At 39.6% G+C, this 18,395-nt stretch overlaps 1 protein-coding gene across 1 annotated transcript; it reads right to left on the bottom strand.

The window, feature by feature from the left end:
* Nucleotides 1–12,401: 12,401 nt before the first annotated feature.
* cUnh5orf15 (chromosome Un C5orf15 homolog) lies at nucleotides 12,402–18,120 on the bottom strand. Its single transcript, XM_084136669.1, has 3 exons — nucleotides 17,962–18,120; nucleotides 15,377–15,984; nucleotides 12,402–14,814 (listed from the first exon to the last, which is right to left on the bottom strand). Exons 1-3 carry the CDS (start codon nucleotides 18,086–18,088, stop codon nucleotides 14,683–14,685), a joined length of 867 nt encoding a protein of 288 aa, XP_083992795.1. The 5' UTR covers nucleotides 18,089–18,120; the 3' UTR covers nucleotides 12,402–14,682.
* Nucleotides 18,121–18,395: the final 275 nt, after the last annotated feature.

Here is an 18,395-nt window from a genome sequence, read left to right on the forward strand (position 1 = left end):
GTCTCGAGGAGGAAGGTGATTTCAACAGACGCCTCCAACCTAGGTTGGGGAGCCCTGTTCGAGGGCAGGCCCATTTCCGGCCTCTGGTCGAGCCTGGAAAGGCGCTTACAATCAATTGCCACGTCTTGGTCCGGACAGACAATATGTCAGTGGTATCCTATATAAATCACCAGGGCGGTCTCAGGTCGAAGAACCTGCACACACACAATCTGGAGTGTTTTCGGCGAGGCAGAGGTCGACCTCTTCGCCTCAGAAGGCAACTCTCAATGCCCAATCTTCTTTTCCAAAGACAGGGACGCGCTGGCCCACAACTGGCCCAGCCGCCCTCTTTATGCATTCCCTCCGGTCTCAATGCTCCCTCAGGTCATTGAACGGATCAGGAAAAGCAAGAGTGCTGTCCTCCTAATAGCCCCTCTCTGGAAGACCCAGGTCTGGTTCCCCGAGTTGGCGCAGCTGCTAGAAACAGCTCCTTGGCCTATACCGCTGAGGAAGGACCACCTCATGCAGGCGAACGGGACGATCTGGCATTCCCGTCCCCACTTATGGGCCCTCCACATATGGCCCCTCAACGGGTACCCGGGAGCCTCCTGGAAAAGGTCTTAAACACCATCAGTGAGGCTAGAGCACCGTCAGCTAGATGTCTCTATGCCCTGAAATGGTCAGTGTTCACAGACTGGTGCGCAGCCCGGTACCTTGACCCTTATTCAAGTGAAGTACCACTGGTACTTTCTTTTCTTCAAGAGCTGCTGGATGCGGGTCGAACTCCCTCCACGCTCAAAGTATATGTGGCGGCCATAGCAGCCTTCCACGCTCCTGTGGCCGGCCAGTCACTCGGAAGGAACGACCTTGTCGTGCGTTTCCTCAAAGAGGCCAGGAGGCTGAACCCGCCTCTGTCACGGTTCATGAATTCACTGTCTCTTCCTTGTCTCGTGTGTGGATGTGTGTGGGTGTGTCCTGCCGTTACCGCTGTTCATCAACGCCCACTGATTATCAGCGCCAGCTGATCCCTATCTACGCCTCTTTATATGCTCAGTGAACGCTGTCTTGTGTTGTCAGATCGTTGTGGAGTTTCCCAGTGTTGTTTCCCGTTCCCGTTTCGGTCTGGCGTCTTCGTGGTCGGTGTTTCCTGTCTGGATGTTCTCCCCGTGTTCTTCGTTCCCATCTGGATTGTTTATTGTGTTCATCATTCACCATTTGGATTACGTCACTCACCCAGCACTTAAAGGACACCTCTCCAGCCTCACATCCATCACCACCGTGCTGTCCATTGAAGTCCCTGCGCCACTCTGCTGCCACTGTGTTGTGTGTTTGTTTAAATCTGACTTTTCTGTAACTTCCAATAAATCCATTTTACTTGCATTATTGCATCCTCATTTCTGAGCGTCACAGCCTCGACACCCTTTTATACCGGCCTGGGACCTTTCCACGGTCCTCAGGGCCATGAAGGGACCCCCTTTGGAGCCACTTCAGTCGGCTGATCTAAAGCCTCTTTCACTGAAGACCGCACTTCTGCTAGCCTTAGCATCAGTCAAGCGAGTGGGTGATTTACAAGCACTCTCTGTGAGCGCTGCCTGCCTTGAGCTCGGGCCCAACGACTCCAAAGTTGTCCTCAGGCCCCGGCATGGCTGTTCCCAAAGTGCTCTTGACTCTGTTCTGAGCTTAGGTCATGTCTCTATCAGCACTTCCCCGTTCGGAAGAAGATAGAGATGTGTCTCTACTCTGCCCTGTTAGGGCCCTTCGCGTCTATTTAGAGCGTTATGCCCCGTTCAGGCAGTCAGAACAGCTCATATTAGGGCTGCAAAATTAATCAAATTTCTAATCGCAATTACGATTATGGATGCCATGATTACCTAATCGTTCAAAGCCGCGATTACAAAAGAAAATCCACTCTGCGTGCATGTGTTTAGAGCGAGGCGAATCACGACTACTTCAGAGAACCCAGCACAATAGGAACGACCAGGCAGTGATGTAAGTGTATGCTGAAATAAAAAGTCTTTCACCTGAGAAAAACGGACTTTCCTGTCCTGTCAGCTGTTAAACTGCTATAGCGCACACTCTTCAATTGCACACACAAATGCGGTGGCAGCGCGCCGTTAAGTCACTAAATAAAATTAAAATACCAATAAATCACGTTACTGGTATGTCGTGTGTTAGCTGAGAAGGATTTGCATGCAGGGATGATTTTCATTCTATTCACCAGGAGCAGTTTCCATGTTTCATTAACAGTTCTTGTTAGTATTGTGTATTCACCGTGGTAACTGTCGTTTCCATAACCCCAAAATGCCACTTTATTTTCACTTGTTTTTGTTTTTTTTGTGATCAAATGTTTATTGAAGGAAAAAGAACAAGATATTAAGCATTTTAAAATCACAAGCAGCAGTCAACAGAAAATATGTATATATATCTATATATACACACATGCACAAAAACAAAATATACACATACATTGCAATATACATACAGTAAATATATAAAAAAAAAAAAAAACAACAACAAGGAGAATAACTCAATTTCAGGAACTTGAATTAATGAGTACACAGAGTAAACCAACTTGAATTAAATCAGATAAAGAAAAGAGATCATCTCACCCAGGCTTTTAGTGATTCAGAAACAGTATTCCAGTTACAGAGAGCCTTTTCATTCGCACCATTAACTCGAGCAGTAGACAATTCTAGAAGAGTCACGTCTAAAAATGTAAGAATCCAACATTTAACAGAAAGTGAATGAGGAGGCTTCCATCTCAATGCAATCATCTTTTTAGCAGCTGTGAGGCCAGCTAGTACAGTGCGTTTATGCTGATTATTAAGGTTCAACATTGTTAGGTTATTCAGTAACAGGACAGGCACCGTTACAGGTATTGTTGCTGAAACCAGATCAGATAATCCCAGACACTCCCACATCATATGTAAGAAAGTGCCTGGAACCTTCAGAACGCATTGGGTACAGGTTGGATCAGTTAATCTCTTCAATAAATGGAGTTTACGAGGTGTTAAATACGTTCTATGCACAAAGTTGAAATGTATCTGCTGGTGGTCAGGATTACGAGAGGCCTCCTTTATATTTACCCAAACATCCTCCCAATTAAATTCTGGATCCAAACTTGGGCAGTCACGTCTCCACAGCCTATCTAAAGGCAATTTGGCATAAGAGGCCTCCAATATAAAGTTATATAATATGGACACCAAGCCCCTATTATTCCCTTGAGCAATAATCAACTTATACAATGGGTGTACAAGCAAAGGTTGCTGCCAAGGAACACCATACGCTTTGAGGGCCGATCTAAGCTGTAGATAAAAGAAAAATGAGGATGCTGGCAAATTGAATGAGTTTGCAATGTCTTGAAAAGAGCACAAACCAGAATCATTATGAATGTCTTTCAAATGACGAATACCACTCCTACTCCAATGTGAAGGAGGAATGGGTCTGCCTCCAATTGTCAATCCTTTATTATTAAATATGGGAGATTGTGTATGCCACTTGCAGGAGACCTTGCATCTAGATTCAACTAACCTCCAGGTTTGAATAAGATGGGAAACTATGGGACCAAAGTGCAGCCGACATTGCTTATTTGATACATTAGAGAAAAGGATGTCTTCCAGATTCCATGGATGCACAATATGTTCTTCTATCTTGCGCCAAGAGACAGGAATATAAGGGTTAAACCATACAAGCAAAGGCCAGAGTGCAAAAGACCAAAAATAGAGCTTACAATCAGGCACTGCCAAACCCCCATCTACCCTCTTCCTTTGTAAAGTAGTCAGTTTTAAACGTGGTCTTTTTCTATTCCAGATGAATTGGGAGATATTACCATGGATTTTATTCCAGAAGTTGACAGCAGGGGAGAGGGGTATCATAGAACTAAAAAAATTCAATCGAGGCAAAATATTCATTTTTACAATAGAGATTCAGTCCTGCAGAGAGTTGGGCAGATTGATCCATCTGTCCAAATCTCTCTTGATGTCCTTGCCTACTTCTGAAAAATTGTGCGTCACAGTGTGGTTCAAAGAGGGAAAAATTTGTATCCCAAGATACTTAAAATGCTGAACAACAGCAATAATGGATGGGTACTGCAATATTTTAGCAGACTCATTTAAAGGTAAAAGGGCAGATTTAGACCAGTTAACCTTGAAACCAGATAAATGGCCAAACTCTTCGCAAACAGACAGCAGGCTAGAAATAGACTGTACTGGATTTTCCATGAAAACCAGAACATCATCTGCATATAATGCTACATGATGCAAAGTATTTTGAATGGAAATAGGTTTTATCTCAGTGGATTGTCGAATCATCTGGGCAAGAGGCTCAAGGGAGAGAGCAAAAAGAGCTGGACTTAAAGGACACCCTTGTCGTGAAGACCTAGTGATAGTAATTGGTGAGGAAAGTAATTGTCCTGTGAGTACTAATGCTGTGGGATTAGAGTAAAGAACCTTAATCATATGTATAAAACCCTTACCAAAACCCATATTTTCCATAACAGACCACAAGAATGACCACTCCATCCTATCAAAGGCCTTCATTGCATCAAGGGACAACACTGCTGAAGGAACCTTAGCACCCACTGCCGCATCTATTATATGTAAAAGACGCCTGACATTATCCACTGCCAGTCTAGATTTAATAAAACCTGTCTGATCACAATGGACTAGCAAGGGCATGTGATCCTGAATGCGCCGGGCAAGTACCTTTGCATAAATCTTTAAATCGGAATTTAACAGACTTAATGGCCTATAGTTTGCGCATTCTGAAGGATCCTTATCTTTCTTTAAAAGCAGAGATAATAGGGCAGTATTAACATCTCTAGAAAAGCTGCCTTTTTCAATTGAAGTCGTTATCATGTCTAGAAGCAAGGGACCTAATTTATTCCAGAATACAACATAAAACTCAGGCGGTATCCCATCTAAACCAGGTGATTTATTCCTTTGCATAGCAAGGGCAGCCTCGTTAAATTCTTTTAAAGAAATGTGGCTATCAAGTAGAGTGGAAGCATTTGTTGCTAGCCGTGGTAAATGTAACTTTTTAAGAAAATCATTGCATCTATTTTGTTCAGACTGAGACTCGGATTTGTACAAATTGGAATAGAAGACACGAAACGTCTCGTTAATTTGTTTGGGTTCAGTTGTGATAATGCCCGCTGAGGATTTGATGGAGGAAACAAAGATACCATTGCTATCTGTGAAGAGTAATTGCTCTGTAAAGTGGAATCCAGTCTAACAAAGTCTGCTTCAAGAGCTTGCAATTTGGCAGATCTGGCTTAGCGAATATTGGAGCAGAACAGTGTAGCATTGCTTCGTATAAAACCTTTTGCAGCCTCCCATAATATTCTGGGGTCATCAACGGAACCTACATTAAACTTCAAAAAATCCTCTAATTGAGATTGGAATTGTGTCTTATATTCATCATTCACCAATAAGGAAGTATTGAATCGCCACCTAGTGGCTCGCTTGGATAAACAGCCCAAAGTAGCGCAGCACCATATTCCTTTGTGGTCCGAGAGGGCTATAGGCAATAACACAGCATAATCAATTTTCTGGAAAAGTTTAGGAAATGAAAACAGAAAATCTATCCTTGAAAACGTTTTATTTAACTGCTTCAGTAAAAAAAAAAAAAAAAAAAAAAAAAAAAAAAAAAATCAAACTATCTACACCATCGTTTCTGCAATTGTGTAACAGTGGCCCAAGAAGTAAGTTAAACAACAATACAGATCCGGACCAGAATCCAGCTTGAACAATCACTGGTCGCCCGATTCAGCATTTGTGCCTTCAGTTTCCACCGGGACATCGTCTGCATTCGAGGAAAGGGGAAGCACTGCCGGTAATGTGTGGATAAAATCCTCAGCATCTGTCGGAGACTGGAACGACTCTACTCGACCACCAACCTTAATCGTCAAACCAGCAGGGTAGAGAAGGAAGAACTCCACGCCTTTGGCTCTGGCTTTATCCATTGCTTGAGAGAAGGCTAGGCGGCGTTTAAGGGTGTAGCTGCTGTAATCAGGTAAAAATCTCACCCTCCGACCATCAATAGTGAGAGGGTTTTTCCTGGCAGCCCGAAGAATTTCTTGACAGATGGTAAATCGAAGGACATTGATAATCATTGTGCGGTTGTTCGCTCGATTCTTGTTGTCATTATACACGCGATGTGCGCGCATTATTTCACCCCGGAGGCTACCGAGGGAGGGAAACCACTTAGATTGCGTCAGGTATTGCACTGCACTAGACCCTTCCAGACCCTCTGTCAGGCCCGTGATTCGAATGTTACACCGTCGACTCCTGTCCTCCATGTCCGCCAACTTAAGCTGCATCTGTTGTAACGTCGCTTCTTGAGTGGCTAGTAACTTTGAGTTGCCTTTGACATCCGATCGTATTTTCCCCATCTCCGCATTTATGGTTCCAATGCTGTCAGACAAAGTCACCAAGTGGGTCTGAATAGCACACAATTTCCCTTCCGTATCCTTTCCCATTTGTTGAAGTTGGTCAAAACGTGATTCAAGATAGTCGCGCTGTCTCTCCAACACTGATTCTGCAATGGCTTCCATATCAGTCCGATTTCCTTTGTTCTTCGAGGCATTAGACGCAGATTTTTTGTTCGATTCAGCCATCCTGCTCCAAGGGTAATTATTATTAAAAAACGTAATAAAAATAAAATGTTTCAATGGAGAATTACCGACCAAATGAACAATTCTGGGTGAGGAGAATCAAACTATGCCGCCATCTTATCCAGCTGATCACGTGACTCCATTTTCACTTATTTTTTATATTTTTAAATGATTGTGGTGGCTCATACCAACATTGTATTAACAAATACAAATACAAAACATAATACTAATTCTAATACAAACAGTTTGGGACTGCTATTTAATAGCTTTAGCATAGGCCTAATGTTTATTTAGTTTTCCCATAGCGTATAGCTACGCAATATATGTAGTAACAACAACAACTTAAATGGAGTCTGATAAATATTTGAATTTGTATTTCTGTATGTATTCATGTCTACACACACACCCACAGTAACACAAAAAATTACGTACATTTCGCTGCAACTTATTTTACACTTATATTTGTGAATTAGATTAAGAAGATCAGGGCCCGTATTCATAAAGATTCTAAGAATCCTCTCAGAAAACTCTTAATTTAGCTTAAAAACTTTTACGTAGGAGTCTTAGCTTAAAAGCGATTCGGGACTGATCTGAGAGCAACTCTGAGCAAGGAAAAGACAAAAACTTTTATCTTAGTGAGGAGGCGGGGTTGACCCCGTTGCTATGTATGACACTATCTTTTGACGACTGTGATTGGTTTGTTGTCCAAGAAGGAAAAAGTGATTTTAAGTATAGGGTCTATTCTAAGCCTTCACTTTGAAATTACATGTGTAATTTTTCCTATTTGATCGTTCTCTCACACACACACACACACACACATTATATATGTGTATATAAATCCTTTTTATTTTATTTACCATGCTGTGAATTTCCTATAAGGTATTTGATTGGCTTAGAATGATAAAAATTGTTCCACTCTTTCCAGTTACACTGATTGCTGGCGTGTCTATTTAAGTGGTGGTTTGAATGTTGGTTTTAATGTATCAAACATTGAATTTTCCCAGTTGCCAAATATCGTAATGTAGTGATTACTTTCATTTCAGGCGCTATGGCATTTCTGCGCTGTGTCGGAGATGTTAGCGTGTCTCTAATAAGATCAGTCACAAACATGATCCCTGCACGATCTAATATATAGCTTCTTATTAACTCACTGTCATCCATTGTCTGCAACACATTTCTTCTCCTTCTTCGTCTTTCTGTCATTTTCTCCTCTGCTAAAGAAACTCTTAAGCCTCTTAAAAGTCCTCGTCCGTGCTCCTAACAATTTTGAACTTAAGACCTCTTTTAAGGGTTAAGATGCTTTCTGAATTACTTTTTTCTTTACTAGGATTTTTTCTTCAATTTTAAGAGTAAACGCCCACATTTCTAAGAATTTTCTTAGAATTTTGTCACTAGGAGCTACTCTTTGCATTAAGATTCTTTATGATTCTTTAATCCTCTCAGAAAACTCTTAATTTAGCTTAAAAACTTTTACGTAGGAGTCTTAGCTTAAGAGCGATTCGGGACCGATCTGAGAGCAACTCTGAGCAAGGAAAAGACAAAAACTTTTATCTTAGTGAGGAGGCGGGGTTGACCCCGTTGCTATGTATGACACAATCTTTTGACGACTGTGATTGGTTTGTTGTCCAAGAAGGAAAAAAAAAAGTGATTTTAAGTATAGGGTCTATTCTAAGCCTTCACTTTGAACTTACATGTGTAATTTTTCCTATTTGATCGTTCTCTCACACACACACACACACACACACACACACACACACACACACACACACACATTATATATGTGTATATAAATCCTTTTTTTATTTACCATGCTGTTAATTTCCTATAAGGTATTTGATTGCTTAGAATGATAAAAATTGTTCCACTCTTTCCAGTTACACTGATTACTGGCGTGTCTATTTAAGTGGTGGTTTGAATGTTGGTTTGAATGTATCAAACATGGAATTTTCCCAGTGGCCAAATATCGTAATGTAGTGATTACTTTCATTTCTGGCGCTATGGCATTTCTGCGCTGTGTCGGAGATATTAGTGTGTCTCTAAAAAGATCTGTCACAAACATGATCCCTGCACGATCTAATCTATAGCGTCTTATTAACTCACTGTCATCCATCGTCTGCAACACATTTCTTCTCCTTCTTCGTCTTTCTGCCATTTTCTCCTCTGCTAAAGAAACTCTTAAGCCTCTTAAAAGTCCTCATCCGTGCTCCTAACAATGTTTACCTTAAGACCTCTTTTAAGGGTTAAGATGCTTTCTGAATTACTTTTTTCTTTACTAGGACTTTTTCTTTAATTTTAAGAGTAAACGCCCACATTTCTAAGAATTTTCTTAGAATTTTGTCACTAGGAGCTACTCTTTGCATTAAGATTCTTTATGAATACGGGCCCTGGGCCCGTATCCCTAAAGATTCTGAGAATCCTCTCAGAGAGCTCCTAACTTAACCTAAAAATTCCTTGCCAGGAGTTTTAGCTTAGAAGTGATTCCAGAACATTTTCAGTGAACTCTGAGCAAGGAATGGATGGAAAATCCTATCTTAGTGAGGAGGTGTGGTTGACCCCGTTGCTAGGTATGAGTCATCATTTCAAAAGCCGTGATTGGTTGATCCTACAAGTTTGATGAAAATTAACTTCTGGTGATAATGAGCAAAGGATGTACCCTCAGATCAATAAACATAATTATACACTCTAATCTTATGCAGACTGTAATTGTAAATAATATTTCACATTCAAGAAAATATCTGGAAAATGAATAGTAAGCTGTAGGGGTTATAGCCTAACATTAGAATCTAAAATATGTGAAAACTTAAGCTCATTACACCCTGTTCAAATAATGATTTGTGTCTTATTTGCTCATATTAATATCCTAGCTGGCATATTTTGTACTTTCACTCCCATATGGACCCCATTGAAAACAAGATGGCCTATCTCAAGGGGCTGTCCTTAATGAAGTAGAAATTGCAACGTTACAACTCAGTGTCGTCTTAACGAGGGAACATGATTCCTGCACAATCCAATCTGTAGCGTCTCAATAATTCCCTGTCATCCAGTGTTTGCAGGACATCTCTCCTGCCTCCTCTGTTGGCCATTTTGTGCAGCTGCTTAGGGGAACTCCTAAGCCACTAAAAGTCCTCTTCCCTGCTCTTAGCAGATCTCGCCTTAGAAGCCCTTTTAAGCGCTAGGAATCTTGAGGAATAGCTTTTATATTAACTGGGATTTTCGTGTCACTTTTAGGGGAAATTCTAAGAAAACGTCATGACTCTGAGAATTTTCTTAGAATTTGGCCGCTAGGAGCCACTTTTTGCACAAAAATTCTTTAGGGATACGGGCCCAGGGCCCGTATTCATAAAGATTCTAAGAATCCTCTCAAAAAACTCTTAATTTAGCTTAAAAACTTTTACGTAGGAGTCTTAGCTTAAGAGCAATTCGGGACCGATCTGAGAGCAACTCTGAGTAAGGAAAAGACAAAAACTTTTATCTTAGTGAGGAGGCGGGGTTGACCCCGTTGCTATGTATGACACAATCTTTTGACGACTGTGATTGGTTGGTTGACCAAGAAGGAAAAAAAGAGTGATTTTAAGTATAGGGTCTATTCTAAGCCTTCACTTTGAAATTACATGCGTAATTTTTCCTATTTGACCGTTCTCTCACACACACACACACACACACACACACACACACACACATACACACACACACACACACACATTATATATGTGTATATAAATCCTTTTTATTTTATTTACCATGCTGTTAATTTCCTATAAGGTATTTGATTGGCTTAGAATGATAAAAATTGTTCCACTCTTTCCAGTTACACTGATTGCTGGCGTGTCTATTTAAGTGGTGGTTTGAATGTTTGTTTTAATGTATCAAACATGGAATTTTCCCAGTTGCCAAATATCGTAATGTAGTGATTACTTTCATTTCTGGCGCTATGGCATTTCTGCGCTGTGTCGGAGATGTTAGCGTGTCTCTAATAAGATCAGTCACAAACATGATCCCTGCACGATCTAATATATAGCTTCTTATTAACTCACTGTCATCCATTGTCTGCAACACATTTCTTCTCCGTCTTCGTCTTTCTGTCATTTTCTCCTCTGCTAAAGAAACTCTTAAGCCTCTTAAAAGTCCTCGTCCGTGCTCCTAACAATTTTGAACTTAAGACCTCTTTTAAGGGTTAAGATGCTTTCTGAATTACTTTTTTCTTTACTAGGATTTTTTCTTCAATTTTAAGAGTAAACGCCCACATTTCTAAGAATTTTCTTAGAATTTTGTCACTAGGAGCTACTCTTTGCATTAAGATTCTTTATGAATACGGGCCCTGGAGTTTTGATTAAAGGTGCCATAGAATGGATTATTTTATTATTTTATAATGTTTCCTGGGGTGCCCTTATAATGTTAGTATGTTTTTTAGATCAAAATTTGTTATAATTTAGAAATAAAAGGCATATTTCCTAGCCTGATTTCATCCATTGATTTGAACACTCTGTTTGAAGGGGCGTGTCTGCTGTGAGACTTCAGTGTTGTTGCCCACTGCTGTGATTGGCTGACATGCTTGCATATGAAATATCTGGCATTACATGTAGAGCTATCTGGAAAACTTTTACTATTACAGCTTTTATATGTTTTTACTATTACAGCTATCGGGATTAACGAATCATGAGAAGTTTTTTTTTAAGTATTTAGATCTATTCCCATCACATAAAAGGTTTCAGTGATGAGCACTGAGCAGATGACAGCCTGTTGATCGCGTGAATGAAGATCTTATCACTGCAACGCGATATACTGATGCATAAACAGTGTTGAACGACTTTGAAAGAAAGATTATCTGTCTGAATTTGAACAATTACACATCAGAAATTCACATAACCCACTGGTTCTCCAGAGGCTCGGATGAAGGAGCAAAAAAATATTTTTGTGTTCATTTGTACAACCAAACACTGAGCAACTGCCATGCTTCGTTCGCTCGTTTGCAAGCCATGATGTCTCTCGAGGAAAAAACAATATCGCGCTGGATCTAGATAACACAATGTAAATTATCGTTAATAAAATCCCTACTTGCCGCTTGCGGGAATATAACGTTAGTTGAAATTGCCCCCTTCGTCCGTTTGAGACGCCGAGAGAAGCCTGGCTGCTTGATATTGTTGTAACAGTCCGTGGTGAAATGGGCAGAGCAACTAAACAACTTCGAATTAAACTGTAGCGGTATCCGATTATAGATAGATAGATTATAGATAGATCTGCCATTTTCCCTATGATCCTCCTCCTGCTTGTTTCTTCACCTGCAGAACTTCTGATGATTCGGCTTTGCAGTTTCGCCTGGCACTGAGCATGGGCTGGCATATGCAAATTTTTAGAGGCGTACATATTAATGATCCCATCGGTTTCGTCACAGTTGGTGTTATGTGGAGATTCGCCCGTTTTTCAGGGGTGTTTTTCAAAAACGAGATTTAAATAAGAAAGAGAAAACTATGGTGTTTGAGACTCACTGTATGTCATGTCCATGTACTGAACTCTTGTTATTTAACTATGCCAAGATAAATTCAATTTCACATTCTATGGCACCTTTAAAAGTAATTGAGAGATCATGAAATTGTTATTGAGGTGTTTTAGCTTTTTATTTTTTTTGACAGGTTGATGTTGTTCACATTCATTTAAATGTATTCATTTAAAATCTTAATTATGCTGTAACCATCCCCTAACACACAATGTGTGAACTTAAATGCATAATAATCATAATCAATAATCATGATTTTCTGATGTGGATGTGATGTATAATTCATATATCATAATGAAAGACACACTCAGTGACTGTCTGCATACAGAGGTGCTTTATTGTTGAATTGACAGTGGAAATCAATACGCGGTCTTCATGCACAGATGGTACATCAGAGCTGCTCTACTAACGCTCATATTAGAGTTATTATTAGTGTCCTGCACACATAAAACTGATATGATGACTTCGGCTGCTGCAACAGTCGTGTTTGATATTAGGCAACGCTCACATAAAGAAAGACACAAAAAACAAAAAACAAATTTGATTTAGGCAACGGTGGACCCTGCTCATCTAAACATCATGTGCAATATAAAACAACTTCACTGAAGTCATAACACAAAAACATAACGGGGATCATAGCAAACACACGTTTCATGACAATATTGCTGTTAGTTAGCATGGGTTCTCAGACGTGGTCAACAAGGTCACCACACACACATGATCTGTGCTGAACACACACACATATATGATCTGTGCTGAACACACACACATATATGATCTGTGCTGAACACACACACATATATGATCTGTGCTGAACACACACTAGAGCTGCACCGTTTTGTTTAAAATAGATCACGATTTAAAATAGACAACTAAACAAAAAGCAAACATGTAATTTAGTAGAGGTTTTGAAAAAATGTTAATTGGTGCAGTCTATTTAAACATATTGAATTAATTTGAATTATTGAAAAAAAAAAAAAAAAAACTGGTTGAGTGAATGATTCAATGATTCACTCATTAAGACTTCACTTGTTTCATTACCAGATTGATCAGTTTTTCAACAAATCTCACAGGTGTAACGATGCAATTAATAGAAAATGAATTTGAAGCATCAAGCTACTTCCAAAAGTTTCAGTTTCAAGTTTAATTTATTTATAAACCACATTTAAAACAACCTTGGTTGACCAAAGTGCTGTACAAAATTGCCTAGGTCCAACACAAAAATAAACATTCACAAGACGTTAAAAGCACACGAGTACAAATGGGTTTTCAAAAGACTTTTTAAACTCAGACACTGTGGTCGCTGTTCTGATCGCTACCGTAGACATCAGTGTTTATATCTGAACTATAACCTTTAATCCCAGCTCTTTTGTGATGAGTTGTATGTCTGTAACAGAAATAACGATACGGTGTGGTTGAAAAGACTGAAGCTGTTTCATATCTACACATGACAGCGGCTCTCTCTGGATCAGAACTCAGATCTGAATGTTCGCTGTGATTGTACTTGTCAAAGGTTTAATAGACACAGGTGAATCGTTGTCATACGATTGCAACAAGATTTCATGGGTCGTGATTAGGGCTGCACAATATATCGGAATATTGCAAATGTATATATCGTGATATGAATATCGCGACGGCTTGCAATAACTGGGGTCATGAACTAAAGACAGAGAAAATCACCCGCTGCTCTGGGCTGAATAACTTTTGTAGCTTTAATAAGAATAAGTGTATATTTAATTCATACAGTGAAAACTAAGCAGTGTTTTATTTTTACATTTGATTATTCAGTTTCTGCTGTTAAATAACCCTAATGTAGGCTTTCCTGAAACCTGATATTAAAATAACACTTCTTTAATTAACTATTAACTTCTTACGCTACAGTAAAACACGGCTGTTCACTTTCAGAAGCTGAAGGGATGATTTCTTGTCACTAAAATAATGTGAAACACATATATAATTTAAAATATTTTAAAGATAATTTAAGTTTATTTTACACACTTTAAGCATTATCGTATCGCACATCGAATATCGCAGTATTTAACGAGTTATCACATTTTTCTTCAATATCGTGCAGCCCTAGTCGCAATCTTTTACAGATTAATTGTGCACCTCACACACACACACACACACACACACAGCACAGAAGCCAATGTCAACAAACCACTGCAATGGATGCAAATGAATCGTCTGTATTTTGTGCTTGGCCTATATGTGACAGACAGCAGCTTTATAATCAGATATCTACATACCTTCATTTGTTTTTCTTCACGAATGATCCGGCAGACATGTAAAAATGCAGTTCTGCCGAGGAACAGAATCGTTTACACGCATCAGCCACATTCAAAACCTCTGCTTTCATAGACACCAAAAAGAAAACCAACAAGCAGAAAAGACACACAAAATAAACGCACATCTACTAAAGCACAATCTCTCACCCAGGTGAAAAAGACGTACTATTAAATGTATTAAAAATGAACTTGAGTATGTTTTTAGTACAATACAAATATACATTTTTAATACATTTAACAGTACGTCTTCTTCTTCCCCTTGATTAAATAAGACACCATGTGTAGCCGGTTAGCATGTGTTGCTCTGGTCAGAAGATGTAATCACTGGTCATCTTGAGCGAAGGCATGGCCTCGTTGACATTCTGGTCGAGCCGGTGATACTCGACTCCTCGGGAGCAGAAACCGTCCCGCCAGCGTCGACTCTGAGCCAGCAGCATCAGCTACACACACACACACACACACACACACACACACACACAGAGAGACACGGGGGAAAGAGTTCATCATCAGGACAGATCATGCAATGCTCAGTCTATTCATTACCTTCATTTTATACTTGATTTGACTCGCCCACTGACAATTCACCCAATAGTATTTCAACACCCGGGTTGCCAGTTGGCGGGAAACTCCACGTATTGCAACAGAGGAAGCAGCGAACGAACTGGGTCAGAGATCACAGATTCTACACGAACTAATAATACTCGAAATCCAATTAAAAAGCTCTACGATGATGGAATGTTAAAACGCAGATATAGTAGCTGATCAAATTACATTGTGAAGCTTATTGAGCTCATTCCGCGGTGTGTGATCTCAATCTGGCAACCCGTCGAGTCGAAGAGAAACAACTCTCTCCAATATTTTGACTTATTTTGACACGGTCAACCACTACGAATAACACAATTAGATCAAACAACTCATCCATTAATCGATAATCGTGAAATCATTCTGAAGAGAAGCCCATTTTCTTTTTGCGATGTCACATCAAGTTGCGACAGTATATACCTTTCTCTTGTTGTGGTAGGTGATGTACACGATGGCAACGAGAAAGGCGATGACAACCAGATGAAAGAAGAAGTGGGAATCTTCATCCTTGGTTGTATAGATGACTGTGTCCTTGATGTTTACATCTATGTTTTCAGAGGGGACATTGTCGTAAAGGTTTTTCCCCAAACCCTGGATGTCACCATCACTATCACCATCATCATCATCATCATCTTCATCTTTGGTTCCTCCAAAGCCCAGGTCTGGTTCTGGAGACGTGCTGTCAGCCATGTAATCTAAGGTGCTCTCTGGTTTATCTCCTGACGGGGTGGAGGCTGGCTTGTTTGCCGGTGTAACGGTGGGCTCTGGTGTGGTTTTCGGCTGGTCTGGTGTGGTTGTGTGTTGATCTGGTGTGGTTGTGTGTTGATCTGGTCTGGTTGTGTGTTGATCTGGTCTGGTTGTGTGTTGATCTGATGCAGATATGGTGATGGAAACGTCCTCTGCTTTGGTGGTGGTGCTGCTGTTGGAGTCGATAGCAGGATCTGCCATCACAGTGTCGTTCATGTTCTTATGAGATGCTTTTGAGATGTTTTGGTGTGCACTGCCATCAGACCCCGGTGCAATCCCAGCTGTAGAGGGAAACAAGCAAGATTAAGAGCGTTTACATCTGTCTAGGGTTGGGAAATCGAACATCTCTTCCAATTCTGTAATCAAATACTGGAGGTCAGGAATCAGATACTTATGATAAACTTAAAATATATTCCTATGTGAGCATTTCAATATGACTTTAAACCATTGAAGCGTGAGACGACCCGTGCAGCTCTTAAAGTGACAGTAGCCTAATATTCCTGCAGCCCCCGTCTCTATAATAACTCTAATATTCCTGCTCTATAATAACACTAATATTCCTGCTCTATAATAACACTAATATTCCTGCAGCCATCTCTATAATAACTCTAATATTCCCGCTCTATAATAACTCTAATATTCCTCTCTATAATAACTCTAATATTCCCGCTCTATAATAACACTAATATTCCCGCTCTATAATAACTCTAATATTCCCGCTCTATAATAACACTAATATTCCTGCTCTATAATAACACTAATATTCCCGCTCTATAATAACACTAATATTCCTGCTCTATAATAACACTAATATTCCCGCTCTATAATAACACTAATATTCCTGCAGCCGTCTCTATAATAACACTAATCAAACAACAAAAGACAGAGAAAATTCACTCGTTCTTGATTGAATAACTTTTGTAACTATTTGTAATGTACTATATTTTATTTATAAACTGCAGTGTTCATTTACATTTGATTAGTTTCTGTACCCCAATACCTGAAAATCTTAAAACTGTTTATTTCAATCGTATCTTTGTTCAGTTGTATCTATTCGTTGCGATTGCTAATTTTTATTTGTTCTTTTAAAATTACTGAGTGTTTGTCTTTTAAGGTTCTTAACTAAATTTTAAGTTAGTTACAAAGGTAAGTGTGTTGAATATCAATAAAGATAATTGAAAATCGATTCCAATTCACCCTTTGCAGGGAGTTTGATTGACAGGCCATCTGACCAAGGTCTGAGTATTTACCTGTGTTTAATAATGACTGAAATCTATATTAGTTAATTAGCAAGTTGTTTTTCGATGGCATTTTTAAACCACAGGCAAACGTTCCTTGTGTAAGTGTTCTTTTAGCCCGTTGATCTTTGTTCATGATATTCAGCTACAATTAAATGTTTTGCAATAAGACTAAATGTGTATGATATCCATGGATTGGAATGATTGGAATGGAAATTAGGAATTGATAAGAATCGGAATCGATAAGCAGAATCGGAATCGTTAAAATTGAAACGATACCCAACCAACCAAGTTTACCTCACCTGTAATCTAAAGGTGTGGCTTTTGTTTTTCACTTTTGCCCTTTTTTCACATAATATATGTGAAAATAACAGCATTCTGATGATACATGGGTTTTTCCTGTGAGATACGTATTCCAATTATTAAATTATTGAACTTTAACGATTAAACGATAACAATGTTTATGTGCCAATAGCAGACCATTTATCCAGCGCGAGCTTACTAGAGCAGATGTGTTCTCTGATCGGTCTCGGTCACGTGACCACTAAACATCGCTGTGGGATACACACACACACTAATTTAAATACACATTCATCTTTCCAGAGGTGAAGTATCCCTTTAAAGAGGAATATCTGAAGATCAACTTGTTTGAGTGTTTTTTTTTTGTTTTTTTTTTAAATCCTGCGTTGTTTACAAAGGCTTGACAGTTGCGAAACTGACCACGTCACAAAAAGCACGAGACTTCCGGTATCAGTATCAGAAAGAGTCTTGTGTGTGTTTCTATATTGACTCATATAATTATATTTATGTAAACGTGGCATTCATTGGTACCGAGACACAACCATTTGATGAGAAAGACATTCACGGCGCACAGGGGAATTCAGTCACAGGTTAACCTTCACACGAAACTTAGGCTCGATTGTATGAGCTAGCAGCTAGCGTTATAAGGTTAATAATTAAAGGACATCACTGGCCGCAGGAACAACCCGCTGAGGTTTGAAGGGAAATCTCTCCACTAACCTGGTGTGTTTAATGAAGCGCAGCTCACAGAAAGGATCTGCAGTGACACTAAAACTGCGATTATTCCCATCGTTGAGTTCCTGCATCGAGTCCTCCGTAACGTCGCCATCTTCAGTGATGTCGTCATCAGCGCGCATGCGCAGTGTCCGTCGCGGCGTTTGTGACGGGGTTGCAAGATCCTTGATTTTATTGCAAAAAGTGTGTGTGGGTTACATAAATCTGACAAGCTTTGGATTTGTAACTTTGTATGTGTTTCTTGTTGATCGTGAGATCAGTGACAAAAGATGAGTGTTTCTGGTCTTTTGAATGTAAACTTTGCCAAGATAATTAAAGGACGCATGTAATTTTGTACTTCAGGAAAACTATGGGGTTTGTTATAAGTAAAATCTCATGAGGTTACTTTTTTTTTTTTTTGGCATGTCTATCTGGAGATC

This window comes from Abramis brama, assembly GCF_963993115.1.
Source record: "Abramis brama genome assembly, chromosome: 15".
NCBI lineage: Eukaryota > Metazoa > Chordata > Actinopteri > Cypriniformes > Leuciscidae > Abramis > Abramis brama.

Bases quoted from the DNA above. Each gene is read 5' to 3' on its own strand.
- cUnh5orf15 (XM_084136669.1), bottom strand. From the start codon at position 18,088: ATGACGACATCACTGAAGATGGCGACGTTACGGAGGACTCGATGCAGG. The intron at 15,985-17,961 runs GTTAGTGGAGAG...TTCCCTCTACAG, and splicing joins CGCTTCATTAAACACACCAG to CTGGGATTGCACCGGGGTCT. The intron at 14,815-15,376 runs GTATATACTGTC...GTGTGTGTGTAG, and splicing joins CCTACCACAACAAGAGAAAG to CTGATGCTGCTGGCTCAGAG.